Source organism: Epinephelus moara, chromosome 1 (assembly GCF_006386435.1).
Source record: "Epinephelus moara isolate mb chromosome 1, YSFRI_EMoa_1.0, whole genome shotgun sequence".
NCBI classification, from domain to species: domain Eukaryota; kingdom Metazoa; phylum Chordata; class Actinopteri; order Perciformes; family Serranidae; genus Epinephelus; species Epinephelus moara.
The window spans coordinates 45,817,481-45,836,705 of NC_065506.1; the positions used below are offsets into that span (position 1 = coordinate 45,817,481).

General features: G+C 43.8%; 2 protein-coding genes across 6 annotated transcripts in view; one reads left to right on the top strand and one right to left on the bottom strand.

Moving 5' to 3' along the window:
• Nucleotides 1-19,225, top strand: part of txlng (taxilin gamma) — a 765,700-nt gene that overhangs the window by 665,685 nt on the left and 80,790 nt on the right. The window lies entirely within an intron of this gene.
• The window catches only part of ccdc102a (coiled-coil domain containing 102A), a 97,912-nt gene that overhangs the window by 16,190 nt on the left and 62,497 nt on the right, over nucleotides 1-19,225 (bottom strand). For all 5 annotated transcript variants that reach the window (XR_007570429.1, XM_050052682.1, XM_050052696.1 and 2 more), the window contains 4 exons: nucleotides 15,246-15,487; nucleotides 14,048-14,156; nucleotides 7,527-7,643; nucleotides 7,138-7,347 (listed from right to left, as the gene is read on the bottom strand). Coding sequence is in view for 4 of the 5 variants with exons in the window: in XM_050052682.1 (XP_049908639.1) it covers nucleotides 7,138-7,347; nucleotides 7,527-7,643; nucleotides 14,048-14,156; nucleotides 15,246-15,487 (678 nt within the window). In the remaining variant the exon portion in view is untranslated. The remainder of the gene's footprint in view (nucleotides 1-7,137; nucleotides 7,348-7,526; nucleotides 7,644-14,047; nucleotides 14,157-15,245; nucleotides 15,488-19,225) is intronic.

The window sequence follows — 19,225 nt, forward strand, 5'->3', positions numbered from 1 at the left end:
ACCTTGACAAAAAGGTCCTTTAATGTGAGGAGAAAGAAAAGAAGAAACAGAATCAGATGTGGAAATAATTGATGTATGTACAACTGCTGCTCATTCACAACGGGGTGAACACACTTGCATATTTCTGCACACACACACACAGACACACACAGACACACACAGACACACACACACACACACACACACAAAGAATCACTATAATTCTCCCTTCCCCCTCTGGCATACTGAATTTAGCATTAATTTAGACAGTGAAGTCTCTCGTCCTTGCCCACACACACGCGCGCACACACACACACACACACACACACACACACAGAGCAAATAGCAGAATTGGGTTTATAATCAGGGCTGCCCAAGAGCAAGTGGGGGAGGGACTTACGGGCAGCGCTCCAACCAGATTGGTCAGAACAGATCAGCTCAATAAAACGAGCATGAAAAGAATGCAAAGAGACTCAGATAAGACAGAACGGCAGACAAAATGTTAGAAGTTAGAATCATAAAAGCACCAAGAATAAACATGAATACGGAAAAACAAAGCATATATGTCTGTACACTAAACCTAACGGGTGTATGTATGTGCACATGTGCAACATCTAACAATTAAATGAACTCTGACGGCCTAAAAGTGAAACCTGTCATGTGTAGAGACTGTCTAGATTGACGACTACAACCGTGTGTACGCACAAAGGCAGAAATATGCATACACTTTCTGTTTGTCAGATTTATAAAGCTCTGGACGCACGTGCACAAGCCTCACTTCCACAATGACTCCATAAATCTCATCATAAATCTATGTAGAAACGCCTCGAAACATCCCTTTGCACATCAATACTTGTGCCTGCACCACCACTAACTGGACCTGTCAGTGAGGTTCTGTAAAGAAAGAGCTGTTACATCGACCGCGTTGCATCGGCGAGGTTCTCCGAGGTTTAGAGCCGTCGTCATTTTGCACGGTCATGGTGATGTGTAGCTTCCGTACCACTAATTTATCATACTTCTGTTAAACCATCATCGCAGTAAAATTTCTATCATCATTATTATTAAACATCTGTCTCTCAACTTATGTTCTAGCTCCTCATCATCAGCAGCTAAGGTGGCTGAAACTGTGAGTACGCCTGGTCTGAAGAATGCCTCAGGTGCGCGCATTTACATTCTTCATTCATTCAGTAAATGTGGAAAAAGGCGTACGCGTGGTTTTTATACATAGACATCATTTGCGCACCTTTGACGCAGAGGAGCAGCAGCTCTACTCCGAGCTCCCTCTAGATGTCTGAGTTCCTCGCCCTATCTCTAAAGCCTAGTTCACATGACACGATTTTCACCGCAAGGATCTTGAGAGCCACCTTTGGTTGGAGGTGAGTCGGCAGATAGTCTGCCACGACGAGTCCTCATGTGTGAACAAGCCTACGAGTAAGTCGCCCCCTCGTCTGCGACTGGGACTGGATATCTGGCATGCTAGAAAACTGGAGAAGTCTGACACGACTGACAAAGAGCATCAGCCAATGAGAGGCGGGATACGTCCCACGTCAGCACGCAGGAGGACGGAAGAAATGTGAGGAGGACAAGCCGCAGGGTTGCCAGGTCTGCTTATTAGCCACGACTTTGGGCTTGTTTCTAAAGTGGAGTTGTTTATTTGGGCTTGCTCTCTAAACGTCACCTTTCTCTATATATATCTGTCGCTTCTTTTGGGCTTGTTTCCATAGCCCTTGTTTCCATGGTGGCGTCCACAGGATCACGGGGAGCGTGTTGTGTTTGGACCCAGGCCCTGGAGGCAGATCTGATTCAACACTGGGAAGAATATCCATGCCTTTACGATGTGTTGTCTCCAAGTTTGGTGACGTCAACGCGTTATCTGGGGCTCTGTCGGCGAGGGCTCGGTGGAGAAATCACCAAGAAAGAAATCATTCAAAAGATTACGATAGTCTCCACGACGCAAAATCAGGGTGAAAACCGTGTAATGTGAACTAGGCTTAAGGCTGAGCCCAGTCACCACACGGAGGAAACGGCTGCTTGTATCTGCGATTTCGTTCTTTCAGTCACTACTCAGAGCTCATGACCGTAGGTGAGGGTTGGGACGTAGATGGACCAGTATTTTCTGACAGTAAATATACTTAAAATCTAAACTAACTTAAAAACCACTTTGAGATCTTTAAGGTGCGACTTTGACTGCGCTGAAAAGAATCGATAATATCCTTTTCACAGTGGTGTAATTCTTCTCCATGTCACTTGTGAGTATGACAAATTTTGACTGTGACTTTTATCCTCGCTAAAAGTCAGATAGATGTCGACATTCATCTGTTGCACCAAGCCATTTAGTTTAGCTGACAATCTGAAGTGGAACTAATTTGTCATTAATTCTGGGTAAATTAAGACTTTCTCAGACTCAAAGACATCCCTGAACGAGCAGCCGCGGCAAACCACTCAGCTCCCTTCACTCCGGCAGCAAGTGTTTGTCTGACACTCATCCTCTTCCCTCTTTTCTATTCACCACAGGTTGCTTTAAGGTTACCTCACAGACAGATGTTATCTCATTAGTTGTGCACCGAAAGGTAACAAACAAAAAAAAGGTCAACTTGAACTTTGAGTGCAGCAGCGTGGTGAGAAATCCCACCAGAGCACAGTGCTTGATGCTGCGCTGCTGCAAGGTTCAACGTCTCCACTCTTTCACGCTGATTCTGTCATTGATCGTTTTTAGAGAGCCTAACGCTACATGCACACCTTGCTCTGCTGTTTAGGTGGAGCATTTTTGTCGATCACTGCCCCTGCAACAGCACAGTGGAGCCGTTTTTGGAAGGAAATTGGATGTGCCCACCCATCAAAACAAGAGAGGAACACCTAGTTCTTACTGGATCCTGGTATCCCTGCCTTTATAACAGAAAGCAGACAGATGTCATGTCCAGAATACGGAGCTTCTTTCGCACAGATTGGTTTTCATGATCAGTAAAATGATGCAACAATTGCAAATGTCAAGTATTGATATGATAAAGGGCAGCAAAGCCCCTGATGATAATATATTTTAGAGGAACTGGCTCAGAAAAAACATCATAATCATCACAGCAATGAACCAACCAAGTGCTTAACCAAGTGTTTTTCTTTTGTCTGCATGAAGCCAAAACGTACTGATTACAACGGGAGTCCTATCGTTCACGTTCTACTTCTGGTTGTACAGATGCAATCTCAAATATGTGTTTCTCGGCGGAGGTAGCCATCACACACTGCTCATGCGGGCAGTGTGGCCCAGGAATAAGAGGTACAATATAATGTAGGACTGCACATGAGCTCCAGTGAGAGACAATAAACAGGAGTAAAGAGGTTTAAATGTTTGGGTGTAAAAATGTGTCTCATGTTTTGTCCATTTATTTCTCACTGAGGTCAGCCGCACTGGTTTCTCCTGCCTCTACCAGCACCTCACCCTGTTTCTTTTTGTTCCTTTGTTCTTTCTGTCTTTTTTCCTCTNAGGTTTAAATGTTTGGGTGTAAAAATGTGTCTCATGTTTTGTCCATTTATTTCTCACTGAGGTCAGCCGCAGCCTGCCTCTACCAGCACCTCACCCTGTTTCTTTTTGTTCCTTTGTTCTTTCTGTCTTTTTTCCTCTCTTCATCTGCCAGTTTCTCCTCTTTGATCTTCATCTTCTTCACCATACTCATCCTCCAACCTCTGAGACTGAGAGCTAATTCACCCTGTTGCTGTTTTGCTCAAATATAATGTATGGAATAATTATTCTCTCCCTCTCCCTTTGATTTATGTTGTTAGAGTTTTACCCTCTGTGTTGGTGTGTGTGTGTGTGTGTGTGTGTGTGTGTGTTGCCTACTGCAGCATTAAATAAACCTCAGCGCTTCATAAATAACCCTGTGGGACAGGTGGTAATGGAGGCCATTACACTGACCAACACTTAGACACATATCTGCCAGTGTGAGGCCGTGCCATCCGACCTGCTGCTAATAGGGCCGTTTAAGGAGACCAGAGTTCAACACACACATACAAAAACACACGTGCACTCACACACACACTTGTGCGACACACATATACAACTGTAAACAGATTATTTGAAACTGAATACAGGACACCGACACGCTTCGTTTCACCAGGAAGAACCGCTCTGTTACTTCCGTTCCTCTTCAGGTCCACATGTTGGATCACAACTGTCCACTCACATCAATCACTCTGCTAATAAACCATATATTCACAGTGCTCTGAATTTGGCTGCTGCTCCAACATCACTGCAGCCACTCCACTCCTCCTGATTTAAGTTGGCAACAAGCTCCGATCCCCACAATAACATGACAAAAGGTTGACGTCAAGTCAAAGTAAAACTCAGCACTGGATGAAACAACTTCACAGTTATAACTGTACCTTTTGTTGTAAGGCAGCCATCACAGGTCACCATGTTGCATGAAACACGTCTACAAACTGTCTTTTAAAGCAGCAGAAACGTCTCCACACCTCTACAGATTTAACTCAGGAGGTCTTCCTGATTGTCTTCATCCTGCCTCAGCGGTGCATGTTGGGTAAACAACCCCACCTGCTGACCACAGGTGTCATAACAAGACATCTACTTATATTCTATTGAATCTGCAGGTATTATATTATTCTAAGATAAATATATAGTATGGAATATTATCATATTCTCTGCCTTACCATATCTTCTGTATTTGAAAGGTGCCAGACAATTGCCTCTGTGTGATTAACAGTCAGCAGTTCATATAATGTGAACATGATACCAAATGTGTTAACAAGCTAATTTGCAGACTCGCTAATTTACACCCAAAGGCCTAGTCTATCCTCGAATGACTCCATCAACTCAATCCCTGATGATGTCAGGTGATGTGCTTACAGTTATCACCTGTTCTGTTTTTCCACGAGGTGGAGGTGTAATGATGAGAAAGAGACAGCCTCTGCAGTGTGTTACCCCTTTCCACCAAATCAGCTCTGGTACCTGAACTGGTTTAACCTTGGCAATATATACACTGCTCAAAAAAAATTAAGGAAATACTTAAATCACACATCAGATCTTGATGAATGAATTATTCAAGTTGAAAAGTGTTGAATACTGCTAATACTGGTGTTCTCTGGTGAATGCCAGTTGAGCTGCACAGCGCTGGGCTGTGAGTACAGGTCCCACTAGAGGACATGGGGCCCTCATGCCACCCTCATGGAGTCTGTTTCTGACAGTGTGGTCAGAAACATGCACACCAGTAGCCTGCTAGAGGTCATGTTGTAGAGCTCTGGCAGTGCTCCTCCTGTTCCTCCTCACACAAAGGAGCAGATACCGGTCCTGCTGCTGGGTTGATGCCCTTCTACGGCCCTGTGCAGCTCTCCTGGTGTAACGGCTGGTCTCCTGGTATCTCCTCCATGTTCTTGAGACTGTGCTGGGAGACACAGCACATGTATGGAGGTGCCATCCTGGAGGAGCTGGACTACCTGTGCAACCTGACTGGGCTGCAGGTACGGCCTCATGCTCCCAGCAGTGACAAGGACACTAGCAGAAGACCAAACTAGAGAAGAATCAGTCAGGAAGGATAAGGAGAGAGCAACTGTCTGTGGACACCACATGTAAAACCATTCCCCTTTTTGGGCGTTGTCTTGCTTTTGACTCTCCATTTCATTTGCACCAAAGCAGATGAAACTGATTCACAATCACTTGTGCTTCCTGAATGGACAGATTGATATCCCTGAAGTTTAACTGACTTGGTGTTAGACTGTGTCCTTTAATTTCTTTTTGAGCAGGGTATATCTAGTGAACCAGCCTGTGTTTTCACCAATTTTGCATGGATCCATTGTGATCGAGGATGTCTCATTCATGGAGGGCATTGCACAATCCACAACGGAAGTAAACAATAGCATCAAATTTTTGTTCTTTTGGGCAGGCATTTGTTTTTACCCACTTTAGCTCACTTGCCTTCTCCATACTCTTTTTCAAACCTGTGCAATATGACACACCCACTGATGTTGTCAAGGTTCGCACTTCAGGTCAAGGAAACCCTGCTATGTTGGGAGAGACGCACCCTGGAGGAATCGTACTCAGATGTCTGAATAATTTTTAATGATTCTTTTTAATGTAGAGGAGCCATGACTCTGAACTCCTTTCGAGTGTCCAACCTCCTCACCTCGTCTCTAAGGGTCCTTTAAGGGTCTCAAAAACAACTATGTCACACAGGTGTTGTCACCCTTCAAAGGAGAAACAGCTGCGTGTATCTGCAAACTCATTCTTATTTCACTCAGGTTCAGCCTGCTCCGCCCTCTGCTTCGCTCTGACTCTAATAAACAACATTATGGTGGCGACCACTTACACAACTACAAGCTGTGATGGGAAACTTCTCAGTGACATCAACATTTGTCTGATACTTTTACAGTCTGGAGGTTTAGAGCGGCAAAATCATAAACAAGTGTTCTTAGTGTCGCTGACAGTACTAATGAAACATCGTCACAGTCAGTGCGGCAAAATGTTTCCTCTGTTCCCAAACAGCATGTGAGCACAGAGAAAAACAGGAAGAGCTATTAAAGAGGACTGATAAGATGTATTTTAAATAACACAAACACACACACACACAGAGGGGGTTATGCAAGTACTGCATGTGTGTGTGTGTGTTTGTGCACATCAGTGTGTCGCAGTGTGACAGTGAACATCAATCTGTGCAGTGCTGGTGATGCCCAAAGCCCTGGCTGGGGTTGAAGATGATTCAACTATCAATCAAGCTGTGTGTGTGTGTGTGTGTGTGTGTGTGTGTGTGTGTGTGTGTATCCAGTGTCTTAATCGCTTGCCCTGTTTCTCCTTCTCTGTCCGGATCAATACCATGGTTTCAACACTATACACAAAACACCATCAATCTCTCTCTTTCTCTTTCTCTTTCCTCAACCACACACACACACACACACACTGCTGACAGTGTTGCGGGAAGACAAGGTCAGGGCGCAGTCTCCTAACGTTTATAGAGATCTCATCAGTGTGTGTGTGTGTGTGTGTGTGTGTGTGTGTGTAGTAAGGAAATCACTGTGGAATTTAAAGACGTTAAACATGTTGTCATAAGGTAGAATTTTCCTTCAGTAACAGTTTTAAAACCTGAATGAAAGGATTGACAGACAAGAGGGCGGCTGTTTCCTCTTGGCTCTGTCTAAACAAAGGATTGTCCTCCCCACCTTGTTCCTCTCGAACAGCTCCGTCTGGATGGCCTTGAGGTCGGTGTCGAGTGCGGAGGCGGCCTGCCGGCGTTTCTTGGCCAGTTGCTCTTCCAAGTCTTCAGCCTGAGCCCTCAGTTTCTTGTTGTCCCTCTCCAGGGCCAGTTTCTCCGTTTCCAAGCGCTCCCTGCGCCCCCACTCTGCAGCATTCTCCACCTGCAGCCTCTCCATCTGATGAGACAGGGATAAAGACAGAGGGCAGAGAGGAAGAGAGGGTGAGGACTCTGAAATGATAACTGTATTTTAGGTGAAACAATCAGCACTGCAATGTGTTTGCAACTGCACTGAAAAGTAATTTTGCTGTTGAAAGTCAAATCTAAAGCACTCTGACCAAGCAGCAACCTCCTCACCTCAGCTCGTAGTTCAGCCAGTTTCTTGTCCATACTGGTTCGGGCTCCCAGTTCGTCCTCCAAGTCTTCAGATATGCGGCCCAGTTCATCCTGATGCATTTCCTTCAGCAGGTTCAGCTGGATGGTGTTAGGGAGAGGGGAAAAAGACAAATGGTCAAAGGGTTGAGTTTTACTTTGCCCTTCATAACCTCTGCCAAGAAGGCCAAAAAGGTTTTCAGTTTGGTTTGTTTGTCTGTTTGTGAGCAGGATTACGGAAAAGCTACTGGCTTTATGAAATCTGGTGGAAGGGTTTAGCTTGAGCAAAATAAGGGAACTCATTAAAATTTGGAACAGGAGGAAGAGAATTCTAGAGTTTCGGGGCAGTGATAGAGAAAGCCCTGTCCACATAACACTCAGTCCTGAATCTCGGGACAGACAGATGTCTTTGGTCAGATGATGTCAGTTCTCTCACAGTGTGATCCGGGGAGACAAGCTCTATGATGTAGATGATGAAGACGGGGCGAGGCCGTTTAACACTTTCTAGACAAACATCAGAATCTTAAAATGTATTCTGTTGCTGACGGGCAGCCAGTGTAGGGAGGATTGTAGGAGTGTGTAGGATTTTGTGGAATCTAGCGGTAAGGATTGCAGACTGCAACCAACTGAAACTTCCTCCATGCGTCAAGCGTGAACTCCTGGTTAGGATTCCTTTAGTGTTCATTGTTCAGGCGATTTTTACCAGGAGCCGAATTATCCACGGAGCTCTCGTCCTCTCCAAACCAAACAGACTAGGTGATTTAAACCAGAGAAAACACGGAATAAAGCAGTTTCACATTACAAATCAGTGTTTCTCTCGTACTTCTTGCTTGTCCCAGACGGGCAGCTAAACCTTTTCTGCTCATCTTTTTTCTCTGGTAACTTAAGATCTAAGATGTGCAGGAGGTTTTTACCAGGAGCTGATTTATTTGCAGAGGTCTCTTCCTCTCCAAAACAAACTGACTTGCTGATTTAAACCAATAAAACACTGAATAAAGCAGTTTCACGATAAAAAACATGCCAGCCAGTGTTTGGTTTGTCCATTCTGAGCTACTAAATGTAAAAATATTGGGGTGCAAAATGGCGGACTCCAATGTAGATATAAACGGCTCATTCTAGGGTAACGAAAACACGATGATTCTTATTTTCTGGTGATTATACACTAAAGAAAACATACATATTATAATACATTTCCGCCAATATATCCCCCTAAATCCTACACACTGGACCTTTAAGATTGCAAGATTCTGCATTGGGCCTTGGTGGAGGTCTGTGATCTCAGAGTGCCTGTACATGTTAATGTTTTTGAGAAACCCAGCNGAAAACACGATGATTCTTATTTTCTGGTGATTATACACTAAAGAAAACATACATATTATAATACATTTCCTCCAATATAAGAAGATTGAAGATTGCAAGATTCTGCATTGGGCCTTGGTGGAGGTCTGTGCTCTCAGAGTGCCTGTACATGTTAATGTTTTTGAGAAACCCAGCAAACACTGAACCATTAAAGATTCTCCTTCCTTTTACTTCTTCTGTTTTAAAGGTGCAACTCTACAAATGACAGCTGACGATGAGTGCTGGAGAAAAGATAGGAGGATCCGCGTTCATACCCTTCGGAGTACATTAGATGCTGCTCATTAAATGAACAGACCAGATGATTGATGTATGTTTTAAGACCTATTAGGTAAACTGACAGGTCATATTACAACAGTGAAGGGCAGGCCAATATTAACACAAGCTGGAAATGAGAGCTGAGAGTGAACCAATGGTCCTGTGACCAAACATGTACTTTACTTTCACATTTTTTGCACTTTGTCATCGTTAAAATATGAAGTAAGTCATCCTTTTTGCATTTGGCATTTTTTCCCTTTTCTACGGGGGTGTTTACCCTGCAAAATGCACTTAAATTTTCTTCCTTAAAAGCCAAAATTCAAGTGTGCAAACCTTTTCACATGGCATGCCAAAGTTCTACATTAGTTCTCAGTACTGACGTTTCAAAGTGGCACTTAAGTCATGCTCTGAGGAACAGATAGGACATCAGCACAAATAAAAAACCAAAAATACAAAATTCCATCATTCAATATCTCAGCAGCAGCCCTCCTCCAAACTCTGCAATAGCTTGACATTTAGTGTTATCTGTTTGTAAGTAAAGATGCTCCCACTCCGTTCTAAAATGTGGCCATTTCTGGAGCCAAACATCATCTGTGATCTTGAAGTATCTGGGACAACAAGCGTGGAGATAAGGATGACCCCACCTCCTCCTCCATCCCCTCTTATCCCTCCTTGTTCTTATCCGATTGTTGCATCTCAGCCTGTGTCTCATCTGCCTGCTCTCCACCTTCAGCACTTCACCCTATCCTGCTTTCATCTCCATCTTTTCTACCCCGCTTATCTTCAAAACACCCATCTACACATCTCTCATATGTTCTGACCTGTCCCCTCCTTTCTTTCCCTTTGCTGGTTTTTATCAAACTGATGTTGTCATTCAGTGAAGCTCTCCGTAAGACCTGTGTTTGCTCTGTGCTTTTCTTTCCAGCGTCTCTCCTCTCTGCAGGCCTGGACTGCCCCCGAGTGGTGGAACGCTGCCAAGACATAAACCCTGTTCCTGTCCAGAGGCCATAAGCCATGAGGCCCTTAATCTACTGTATGTGTGCCACTCTGGTTATCTGACACGCAGGAATGTAACAGTGCATTGAGACATTTTCAGAATATATGAAGATCTTATCAAAGCACCAGGAGAAGAAATAGAAGGAGGTGTATTTCTGTCCATGTGCAGCATGTCAAAGCATTATTTTTCAATACTTTGTCATAGAACTACAGATGTATTTTGCTATCCTACTGTATAAAATAATAATAATAATTACATATCTTTCTACATGCTACTGTTTTCTGTTTCGTCATATTCATAAGTTACTGTTTGATTCTCATTGGTTAGCCCACATCCTTGATATCAGATTTGATTCTGTGATCCATCCATCTATTATCTGCAACTGCTTATCCTGTTCAGGGGTGCTGAAGTCAACCCAAGGAACACTGGGTGAGATACAAGGTGCAACCTGGACAGGTTGATAGTCCATCACAGGGCTGACACATAAGCCCTGTTTCCACCAGAAAGTGTGGTTCAGTTCGGTTCAGTTTAGTACGCATTTTTTCTGTTTCCACTGTGAAAAGTTGTGGATGGTACCAATTGAACCGTTGTGTACCGTCCCCATGTTTGGTCCCCCCTCTGTTGGGGTACCTAGCACACAAATCTTGTACTAAAAGGTGGGGCTGTGAACACTGATTGGTCAGTAGAGGATGGTCACTCTGCTCAGGGCTGAGTTGTGGCTGGTTTTGTAACCACTGTTCATACTGTGGAGTGTTTAACTTACATTAGTAAATTCTAACTATAAAATGAAAGGATGTTTTGCTGCCTCTCACAGCAGCTGGAGTCTGAGAAAAATTATTCATTGGGTCGACTGCCACCAACTTTTAAGGTGGAACTTTTACTTGCAATGATACTAAACGCATGAGTTGACGACATGAATCCATCAACACACCTTAAACTTCACTGTGACAACTTTGACCATCACTCTAGTTTTTATTGTCTCTCTTGGATGACAGACACTTTTAGTAATGAGCTGATCTTCAAGCGTTAAAAAATATATATCGATTTAGACCTGATTCTGTAAACTGCATACATTCTAATCCTCGCTTGGATGATTCTGTAAACTGCATACATTCTAATCCTCGCTTGGAGAAAAAAAGTGTGGCAGAGCGTCGTTCCTGTGGGCTACAGCAACACTAAACCCCTGAGCTTGCCTGAGAAGGACTAAATGCACAAATCTGCTATGTTTAAATATCCCATGGAGACAGACTCTCACTGCAGCCTGTTCTATCAATGCCATCAATATTTAAGAGTACTGTTTGTGGTGGAAACGCTAAGGTCTACTTACCATGTCTGAGGGGTTGTTTTTGGTTCCAAAGGTACCATACAAAAGTGTTTGGTGGAAATGGGGCTATAGGCTAAAGTTCACGTTGCAAACAAAATATGGCCAAAATATGATTTTTTTGCTCTCATGTGACACAGATATGATTTTGTCATAAAAGTGTGGACACAGAATTTTATTCTTCCAATCAGATCTGGGTCACTTTCATATGTGGTCCTAAATCTGATACATACGCGATAACTGGCTATGTGACCGCTTTGAGAACGATCACATCAGAATTCATGTGCCTTGTTCCCAAGATATCCATGTTTCGACATCATACTTCACTGTGCAGGTGCAGATCACTTATACAGTGTTGGAGCAGTCCACTGAAACTACAGAAGGCTGCTGTGACCGTTCTGCTGCTGCGGTAAGCTGCTCCAGACGTCAGCCAAAAGAGCCCGCTTGCCAGACACTTTCTGGAGGGGACAGCATGGCTACATGCTGTGACAGCGTTGTCATGAAGAGCCAACAGAGTTACTGGACTGTAGCCGCAGATATCCTCAAGTTTTGGAGGAATGTTTCTCCATAAAACCTCCACACTGCAGCCCCACCACTCCTGACTCCTCTCCCACACCCACACCTCTCTCTTCACAGACCTACAGTGGAATCTGTTTATAGTGATCACATCTGTCCAGGTCAAACTGATCACTATGAGCGGTTTACACTGAACCAGCAATAGCTGTTAATAAAGATGGTGGACAGAAAGCCTATTTCTAAGACAGCCAGTTATCCTGAAAAGAACCATGGTTCTGAAGGGCCATTTCTCTGAAATACACAACACACTCTCCGAGACAGAAGCACACAGCTTGTTACTGTTATCCACAGTGATGTCAGACCTTCCTACTATGGTGATTATTCGGGAGATGAAGCTTTTACCGCTATGTCATTCATTTTTTTGTCCAAATTAAATTTTAACTCAATTCAATTTTATTTATAAAGCCCAACATCACAGATCACAATTTGCCTCAGAGGGCTTTACAGCATATGACATCCCTCTGTCCTTGTCATCATCAGTCCCAAATCTCTCATCAAATCTACCCATAACCTCTCCCTCTCCAGCGATGGCTCCACTGTGCTCACCTCCTCCCATGTCCCTAATCTTGGTGTCATCTTTGATCAAACCCTCTCCTTTGACCAACACATCAAACACAGCACCACCACAGCCTCCTCCCGTCTCAGAAACATGGCCCACCTCCGTCTATCCCTCTCCTTCTCAGCTGCAGAGATTCTTATTCATGCATTCATCACTTCCAGACTGGAGTACTGCAACAGTCTCCTCTACGGTTCATCACACAGAACTCTCAAGACACTACAACATATCCAGAACTCTGCTGGATTCAAAAGGTTATGAGGGATCATAACCTCCACTGGCTCCACATCCCCCTGCGTATCCACTTCAAACTCCTACTCATCACCTGTAAAGCCCTCCACAACCTGGCTTCCTGTCTGAGCTCCTCCACCAGCCCAATCCTTCCCGCACTCTCAGGTCTGCTGATGCCAACCTCCAGTTCACCCCCCCACCAGGACCAACCACCACACCTGAGGGGACTGGGGCCTTCTCTATTGCTGCTACCACCCTTTGAAACTCACTCCCTAAAGACATCAGAGACTCCCTTCACTCCTCCTTCAAGAAATCTCACCTCTTCACAAAATAGAACCGGAGTCCAATTACATCATTCCTAGCTACAGTACTCAGGTGGCCGGGCCTGCTTTAGGCACTCTAATTTTTTCAAAGTAAACGCTTCTGACCCCGCGGGTTACTCAGCTAAGAGCATCAAGCAGGCGCCGAGAGGCAGGGGCTGGGACAGACAGTAGCTCGCCTTGTGACGGACCATCAGCTCAATCCTGAGATCCAACTACGAGCTTTTTGACTGCAGCAACTTTAAGATACGCCATTGGAGCTGGAATTGCCACGGCTGCTGGCACCAGACTTGACCTCCAATTGATCCTCGTTGCAGGATTTGAAGTGTACTCATTCCAATTACAGGGCCTCAAAAGAGGCATCACTGCCTCACCGAGTCGTGAGTGGGTGATTTGCACGCCTGCTGCCTTTCTCGGATGTGGTGGCCATTTCTCAAGCTTGCTCTCCAGAATCAAAACCTCATACCCATGGTCACCATGGTAGGCACAGAGAGTACCACTGCCTACAACATCTAAAAACTGTTTTCTTCTCCCTCTCTGCATTGTTTCCCTTCTTTAGGATTATTTCATCTTTGTATTGTTTTTTTCTTCTTCTTTGTTTTATTGTTGTTGTTCTTTGTAAAGCATCTTTGAGCATCCAGAAAACTGCTATATAAATATGATGTTATCAGAGAGATGCACAGCAAACAGTCATGACCATCGCTACAATAAAACTGCCTGTTCGCAAATGTGACATTTTTATTGTTGTTCCAACGTTTGTGTGTGACATTATTGGTTGCATGTGAGGAATATAAGAGCCGAGATCCATTCACCATTGAGTTAAATCAAGGCCCAAGATACCATCTGAGAATTCACATAAGTCTGATCTTGCATATATCATTGATTTCTTACCTGTTTGAGGGCCTCCTGTTTGGTCTTGCTGAGCTCCTCATATTTAAATTTCCACTGAGTGAGTTCAGCCTCCAGCCTCTCGATGCTCTTACTCAGTGCAAGCTTGTCTCTGGGGAAGCACAGGAACACAACACACATTTTTCAACACTCAAACATACAGCAACGTAAAATTAATGTATTTTTCACATTTTAAATCTCCACATTAAGAATCCCTGTGCAGCTCACAATAAAAACAAGGACTGTCTATCCCTGAAATCACGAGTGAAATGTCAGTCACACCATCGACAGCCTGCACTTATGATTGTGAAACATTACACTGCATGCTTGTTGGGCTCTGTCATTAAAAATCAATGCTGCACATTCACAAACACATGCACCTGTAACCAGCTATACATGGAAAGAGTTTTTGTATTTCCCAGCCAGAGGAAGAGGTTAGCAGTTAGCAGTGATTGTGGTCAATAACCCATCCATCACCTCTTTTACCACAGCTACCGCACATTTGTCAAGTCCCACATTTCACCCATGACACTCATACTTCAGTGCTCTGCTGGCATCTTGTGGCTGTAAACGAAAACATCTCACACAGAAAATAAAAAGTGGAGGATGCACTGTTTGCCTTCAGCTGCTGCACTCCTGACACAGCTGTCAGCAGAGGTGGTCATCACACTGACTGGGTGCAGAATAAGCAGTATTGTCTGCTGTGGTTACAGGTCAGACTGGTCCTTACAGGTTGGCAGGTGTGCCAAAACCTCTTAACAAGGCCATAAAGGAGACAAAACTATGGGTGCAAAACCATACAGTATATACTGAACATCTGTGAGCAGAAAATGAAATAGTTTGGAAGAAGGTAACTGAAGTTTTTTAGTCATATGTGAGTCTAATCTTTGAGCATAGGTCACCATTATCTTTTGAACAGTAGTGAAAGTAGAACTCAGATCTTAAAAACACTCCATTGCAAGTCCTGTATTTTTGTTTAAAGGTGTACTTAAGCAATGTAGTGTTGCACTTATATTAAATTTGTGGACTCAGAAGGGACGGACTTGAAGAGTAATGTTAAAAATTGACATTTATTGACATATATTATATCGTGTTCATCAAGTTGGACAAACTGGATTTTTTCCTGCTGCAACATTTACAACTGTTATCATGTCACACTTCACACTACAACCTCAACAGTTTGTAATGTTCTGTCTCTTACTCTCTTTCTTTCAGCAGGACTTTCTGGGACTCGTCCAGACGAAGCTGCAGGGCGTTGAGTTTGCTGTTATCCTCCTCCACCGTGCTAATGTCCTCCCACAGCTGCCTGTTGCGTTCCTGCCGGCTCAGACCGGAGGATGAGCGTGAGGTGGACGCGTTGACACTGCTTCGACTTTCCCAGGCCTCCTGAGAGTCACCGTCCAGAGACCGGGAGCGCAGGGCCGACTCCAGCGCCTCCAATTCCTGACAGAGCAAGAGACGGAGAGACAGGGAGGAGAAAATGAGACCAGGGTATCAGGTTGTTACTTCACACTGGCGTATTACTGAAACTCAGATATCATAGTGATGTCACTACAACAGTATCCAACAGGGCGAGAAACATGAGCAGTCTAGATTTTGGTGAGGAAAATGTTATCAGGGAAAAGCATCCAAGGTTTAATAAAGCAGGATTAAAGTTTAATCCAAACAGATACTACTGGGAAATAATCACATATTGACAGATTAACTAGCTGTGTGTACACACTTAATGAGTACTAAAAAAATGAAAGAGAAGTAGACACAATTTAAATGTGGAAATAAGTCAGCGACTGACCCCGAACACATGGGAAAGAAATGTACATATCCACAGATATGGAACATGTAACCACTTTTTAACAGCTCGTTTACAAGTGTGCAATAATACAAATACTAAAATGTTGACGCCTGCGCTTCAGTTCCCACACACTAACCAATGTGTATGGGAACTGCCAAAAAAAGTAACGCTAAAAACATATTGTTAGCCCCCCAAGAGTCAACCGGACATTAGTCGATCAGAAAGATCATTAGTCTGCAAGATTTCATTGCAGAAAAAAAACACACAAAAAAAACCAAAAACGTGAAACTCTATTAGGAGCTGCACCTTGTCAAAAATAAATCCAAACCCATATGACTGGACCATGTGGGAATTTAATTTGAAAGGACAGACGCAGGAAGTGTCCACGCTCAGCAGTCAGACAGGCTAGTTTATAACATGTCGGGCTGGAAATCCAAAGTGTGGAATCATTTTGAGAAGGTGAAGGACGAACCCAAGGTGATATGTAAACTCATCTTCACTGGTCGACTACAAACATGCTCGGGCATATATACTGTACATGTATATTTTTTTCAAGGTTGTGGTGTCGTCCTGGAATCAAGTGCATTTGATCCACTGATCCATGCCTGAGTCCACTTGATAAGGTGGTCTTGAGTACAGTGTACGCATCAGGTGTGAATACTAACTGTATCTAAACACGGAAGTGGACTGCTATTTATCTCAACCACAAATAATTGCTTACCACTTACGAAACAGTCTCATTTTGATATTCATGCCTCTATATCAGACAGAAGCGCAACCTGCTGCAGACAGATCCAGATCCAGCTTTGCTGCTGTCTTCGACCTGCAGTCGGAGCTCCAGCATGAAGTGGAGAGCTCTGCGCCTAACAGCTGCCACTTGCTGCTTCACCAGTGCCCTTAATGATGATTCCCAGGGCAGCAGTGTTCATCTGCAGTGCCCTTTTCTACACTGTAGCACAACAAAAATGTCACATAGTGTACTCAGGCAGGGAACGACATTACCAATGTCAAAACTGAGCAGCGGGGGAGTGAAGAAAAGGGCCAATTACATGATACGCACGATACAAATCAATTGTAGCTAACATGAAAACACCTTCAGTCGCAGACAAAGAGGACTCCAGATTTTATTTCAAGACCATGACTGCGAAAATACCACTAAACTAGCAGAGCAAAAAAGTTGAATAAAGATGGTTATGTTGATTTCACTTCCTTAGTGTTTGGATTTGTTTGCTATTAAAATAAAATTCACCTCTGCAGTGCCTTTTGATTATCTTATAGACATTTTTTGTGGTACACTGACACACACACACACACACACACACACACACACACACACACAGTATGTACATGTGGCAATAAAAGAGGTGAATGAAGAGGAATTCAATTCATTCATATTCTCTGTGAATGTTTTATGTGAATGTGGATCCATCAGATCAATGTGAGGAGTGGCTCTGGTTTCCATGTTCCACATTTTATTATAAGTGTGTCATGCAGTGTGGGACCCGCACTGGTCTGGTCTTGGTCTTGACTCAGTCCTGATACAATGTGGTCTTGGTCATGACTCAGCTCAGGTGGTCTTGGCTTCAACAGGGGCTGAAGTTCATCCACACTTCCTCATTTAATAGGCCGTGCTAGAGGCTTAATGACGGGGGACCACTCACAGGGCTGGTTGGTGAATTAGCGAACACACTAGCGTGCCAGTCAGTCATAATCGCTCTCTGAGCTAACATTCATCACTGCTTACAGAACATCAGCAGGGATAAAGACTTCCTTTCAGATTCATCAGCCTCATTCCAAACTACCCACATCTCCTGTATGGACTCATGTCAAACTCCCTGATTTTGGAGGGGGTGATCTTTTGCAACAATATTTCTCTCTTCTCTAAGTCCTCGCTGTTTTCCACTACGCCCTCTGTTCCTCCCGACAAGGCTGCAAATCAAACTGTTTTCATCCAGCAGACCATTTAAAGTTTCTGCCAACGCGCTTTCGCAGCAGAACCCCGAAACTCTTGGGTGGGTTCTCCCGACCAAACATTTTCACATCTCATTGTATTTAATGGCCTTAACAGAAATTAAATTGGAAATGTAAAGCCTTCCCTCCTCTCCACATTGTAAATCTGTCCGCTTTGGCACTGCAGCAATAAAAAAATCCAAATGTTTCCCCACCCTTCATCCTTCACAGCATCTGCCAGATGTAAAATGTGAGGTCTCTTGTCTCCCACAGGCTCCATAATGCTGCGTGGTTCTTCGAGATGATCATCATGCTGCCTTTAAGAGTCTCTCATAAATATCTAATTCTGTGACTGAGAGTTGTAAAGAACTCTACGGCTGAGAAGTACAACATGATGGACCCTACGAGAGAATTTTATTTAGTGGCAGTTGTTTGACATTAAAGCAGCACAGAGCTCCTGCAGTGATTATAACATACCACATGATCAGGGCCCTGGATATTAGACGTATAAACCCCCTTTCAACAGTCATGGGCTGGCTTAGCTTGGTTTGGTTTGGACCATCAGCACAGCACAGCAGGGATTTGCATTTCCATTACAACAGGGCTACCTGCTTGAAGGTGTGTCTTTGACCGATGGTGGCTTGTCTTGAGTGGCTGAATGTTCCCTGTTATTTTTATTGCATGTGTTTTCCCTAGGTAAAAGGAGGTGCAGTAAGAGCCTGTTGTCTGCAGCTCTTCATCAACATCTCACTGTGGCTGTTTCTGCTTATACTCTTCCTCCCTGTGATATTATTAGACTTGTCTTTATTGAAGAAAAGCCGCTAAAAAAGTTCTGCTAATTCAGTGATAAACACATTTAATTTCCTGTAGATTCTTTCCCTCTGTTATTTTGTTCTGTAAAAACTTTTATTGTGAAGCAGCAAAATAAGCAAATGTTGAGTTTTCGAGCAGCAACTTCACACAACTTCTAATATGGCTGATAGTGAACATGAAACAGTAAATTAAAGCAAATAAAGTAAAAACAGGATGCAGGAGAGAAACTAAACTGCAAACCACAGAGATTCAGTCAGAAGCTACAGACGTACTGAGAGCTGAACACACAGAGACTTTTGAAAACACCTTTCTCTCTGGTCTCCTTCAGACAGAGCTGAGTCGAATCATGCAACACACATGGCTTGTTTGAGGGAGAGGGCTGGCTGCAGTCAGCGACACGTCACTGCTACCCGCTTGAGGGCGAGCAGTCCAGCTTTTTGACCTACTCCAAAAAAGGTCAAATTCTATCACTGTTTGGCTTGGCACGAAACATCTTAATGATAATGGCAATGCAAATCAGTGCACTTCTACGTCAAGTACTACATGGTTGGGAAGCAGAAGCACTGAGATGTTTCAGTAGATTACATTACAAGCAGCACTGATGACATCTTTCTTCTTAAAATGAA